Raw genomic sequence first — 3888 nt, 5'->3', positions numbered from 1 at the left:
CTTCAGCCTGGAGAAGAGGAGACTCAGAGGGGATCTGTTGGTGACATACAGGTATGTGAGGGGGTGTCACACGGAGGTGGGTAGAGAGCTGTTCTCCCCTGCAGAGGAAGGCAGGATGCGCTCCAACAGAGCAAAGCTCAGGGAACCAAGGTTCCATTTGGATGCCAGGAAGCACTTCCTGACAGTCAGGACCCCGAGGGTGTGGAATGGGCTTCCACGGGAGATGGTTGAGGTCCCATTGGTGCGGGTGTTCAAAGATAGGCTGGACGTCCACACGGTGGGCATGTCGGGAGCCGAGCTGGCTTGTGCCAGAGGTCAGACTAGGTGGCCCAGGAGGACCTTTCTGACTTGCTCTGTTTTCTATGTTTCTATGTTCTATGTGTCAGTGATGCAGAGAGTCGTGTGTGTGGGGGGGGGGGGGGGGGGGAAGGAATTCAGCATACTTTTGCACACTTAAAACAGTACACACACACATATCCTGGAATATATTCGTGGGCATAGAAGGTTGTTTTCTGCCTAAGTTATATTGTCAGGATCTGGCACAGGGTGACTAGACAAGAAGTGCCAAGATCTGCTGCTGCATTTGACTTGACTAGGAGGTCATTTACGAGCAGGATGCACGTTCTGACAGTCTTCATTAAGTCATTGCCCAGCACTTACTCTTGTGACTGACTAAAGCAGACAGACGTATCCCTACAATGCAACATGTCTGGGTTTCAGGATGGCCTTTACATGCCCATGATTTTAGATTAGTAGTTCTCCGAGGTGTCAGACCAAGGTCTTCCGTATCACGTGCTACTTGGTCCTTCTGACTGGAGATGCCGGGGACCCTCTGCATACAAAGCATGTGTTTTATCATGCAGTTTCAGCCTCCTTTCTCAAAGGTGCAGCCCAGCTGCTCCTCTCCCACAACAGGGCTAGAAACAGGAAATTGCTCTTGGAGCAAGGGTTGTGACCAACCATCCAGCAGGCCATGTGGCACAGGTACATGATATCATGTATTACAGTTATCCTTTTATGTTTGCTGTGAAACACATGCTTCATTGCTCTGTGATTCCAGGGGAACTATAGCACATCAATTGAGAAGACCTTACAAAAAAGGAAAGCCATGTGCAGACTGCCCTATGCACTGTGAGGACAAACTCTGCAGTAAGTTACGGATTATTATGTTATAAATTGTTGGGATGGCAGGGTGAGATATAGTCTGAAATTCATACACTGAAACACAATTCCTAGAACACTTTCATTTACATAAAATGCTGCTAGTTTAATTCATTCATACTTTCCAAATTCATCTGGATAATTACCAATTTTGGAGCAAGAGAACCTGGTGGCCAGCCAGGATGTATACGCAGAAGCAAGAGCCAAGCTGGTGAGTAGCCACCGAACGTGTGGCTGTGCAGGTTTGCCTGTGTCTTTCTCAGACTTCTGCTGATGTTGGTGTATCTTAAATATCTTTCTTTCCCAAGGCTTTGCGCAATGGCCATCTGCCCGGCTGCATGTTAATTGGACTTGTTTCATCTGTTTTTGGAACTTTCTCCTGTTGATGCTGAAGGGTATCGCCTGTTCCTCAACCACTGCTTTGCCTGTGGGCAGCATGTGACATTTACCTATGGCTTTAGGATTATTTTGGAAGCCTTTTATCTGTTCCAGGCTGCACTGTGTAACTGTGTCTGGTTTATGCTCTGAAGTCAGCTTTGCTACTCTACATTTGGCTTTGCATGTATGCACACACGTTTTCCCAGTCCTACAGCATTTTCCTTGTAACGGTTATGTTTCTTCTGCTAACTTTTCCCATCTGAACCCCGGAAATCTTTCACCCATTCTATGATTTTACATGACATGTAAATCGATATTGATTTTTAGACTAGTATCAATGCTCGATGTAGCCAAACACTCCAGAATCTGTACAGAACTAGTCTTCCCTAGGGCAATGGTTCCCAACGGTGGGTCTTAGACTACAGTTCCCATCAATCACACTGGCTAGGGTAATAGCTGGGGATAATGGATGTAATGGATAAACATCTGGGAACCCAGTGTTGGGAAGCATTGCCCTAGTGGCTCATATATGTTATTTCACATCACTGTATGTCAAGATTTGCCCGTGTGAACATTCCTAATAATTCCATCTTGTAATCATTGCCACAAAGATGGCCTAAGAATGAACCCTAAGCAAGGTTTCTTTGGACTTCATCATGTGCTAGGCCATGCCCTATGAGAGCTGACAATTCTGTAATCATTCCCAAGTGATTTCAGTTTCTATCAGTAATATCAGCTTACAATCAAGCTCAAGAAGGGTCAGAAAGCCATTAGATTAAACTCAGAGTGGAACAGCATGGGTGTATGATAATGGAAGATATCCTTTATATCTGTCCATCAGCATCATAGCTCCGAGACCATAAAACCTATTTATTTATTTATTAAAACATTTCTATGCCGCCCCTTGCCAAGGCCTCGGGGCGGCTTACAACATCAAATACAAAATACATTAAAACAATAACAATTAAAATATATACAGTAAAATAAAATAAGCCGCCCTGGCCGAATAAAATTCAATAATATTAACATTTAAAATGCTGCTTAAATAAAAAGGTCTTCGCCTGGCACCGAAAAACAAATAACGACGGCGCCAGGCAGACCTCTCTGGGGAGCGCATTCCATAACTTAGGCGCCACCGCTGAGAAAGCCCTCCTCCGAGTAGCCACCCTCCTAGTTTCCTTCACTGAGGGCTCCCGGAGGAGGGCCTCTCCTGCTGATCTCAAGGGGCGGCTGGGCATATATGGACGTAAGCGCTCCTTCAGGTAACCAGGACCCAAGACCATAAAACCTAGACGATAGAAGGACTTTCCAAATGTATTCATTAATCTTAATTAATGTAAATGCTCCATCGGCAGTAGCATTTCCAGCCACTAGAGGCAGGCATCCTAACCAGTGCATTAGTTTGAAGTCGATATACTTTGAAGTCAGAGTTAAATTCATGCTGCCTCTTGGCTGCTGTGGGACAGCCCCTGCAGGGGATGGAGAAGACCGAATCCTCCCCTAGGAGGCCATACACAGGACCATCTCTAGGTGCCTACACTCAGACAAGGTGAACACCACCTGTCTCAACTTGACACCTGGGAAATTGGCATTAAATACATAAGTCTGGGATGAGAAACGACAGTGCCAAGGATCCACGAGAGGCAGAATGCTCAGAATAAGGAGAGCATTTTCTTTTGATCAGAAAAGATTAATAATCTGACTTTGGGAAGGTTAAAATAATGTATTGTGAAAACAAGAGGGGAGAGCAATAATGGTTTAAATAATAAGGAGCTGTTGCTCTTTTCAATCTAACTTGCTTTGGTTTAATTTCGTACAGCCAACCCATGTAAGTATACGGATCATCTAGAAGGCTGTGCTATACTGAAAAACATGTCCAGCTGTGAAGAAGAACTATTGATAGAAGAGTGCAATGCCACGTGTAAATGTACAACGGAGATCAAGTAATACACATGAACCGTGCAAAAATCAATCTTGAGAAGACTGTTCTTTACTGAAGAAGGTGGAAATTCAGCATCAAAATGAATCTTCCATTTCCCCCCTCTGACTGTTCAAGTATGGCATTGAAAATCGTTGGCCTAAAAGCATTTCCAAGGGTTGTTTGCAAAGAGCTGAGATAAAATTTTGAAACACCATGTCACTTTCTTGCTTATTTCTTTTATTATTTTGTTTAAGAAATGGCTTTAAGACATTTTGAAGGAAGAGATGTTTAAATACTGCATTTCCCCTCAAATTCAAACTCCACTTTAGGTTTGAATTTTGTGCAAAACAGTCCACATAGCAGCCAGACCAGGGGAAACCATGCTAGAGCGAGTTGTCAGGTTGGGGTGGTCTAAAATCTTGTTGTTC

General features: G+C 44.2%; 1 protein-coding gene across 1 annotated transcript in view; it reads left to right on the top strand.

Annotated features, from left to right (window-relative positions):
- The window catches only part of LOC123017567 (cysteine-rich secretory protein 2-like), a 13565-nt gene extending 9918 nt beyond the window's left edge, over positions 1-3647 (top strand). Inside the window, exons 6-7 of the mRNA XM_044418997.1 lie at positions 1061-1149; positions 3359-3647. Of these exons, the coding sequence (XP_044274932.1) occupies positions 1061-1149; positions 3359-3486 (217 nt within the window). The 3' untranslated portion in view covers positions 3487-3647. The remainder of the gene's footprint in view (positions 1-1060; positions 1150-3358) is intronic.
- The last annotated feature ends 241 nt before the right edge of the window (positions 3648-3888 follow it).

The sequence above is a fragment of the Varanus komodoensis genome, unplaced genomic scaffold (assembly GCF_004798865.1).
Source record: "Varanus komodoensis strain SLA01 unplaced genomic scaffold, ASM479886v1 scaffold97, whole genome shotgun sequence".
NCBI lineage: Eukaryota > Metazoa > Chordata > Lepidosauria > Squamata > Varanidae > Varanus > Varanus komodoensis.
Note: the sequence above shows the minus strand (reverse complement) of the source record. Positions and strands in the feature narration are given on the sequence as shown.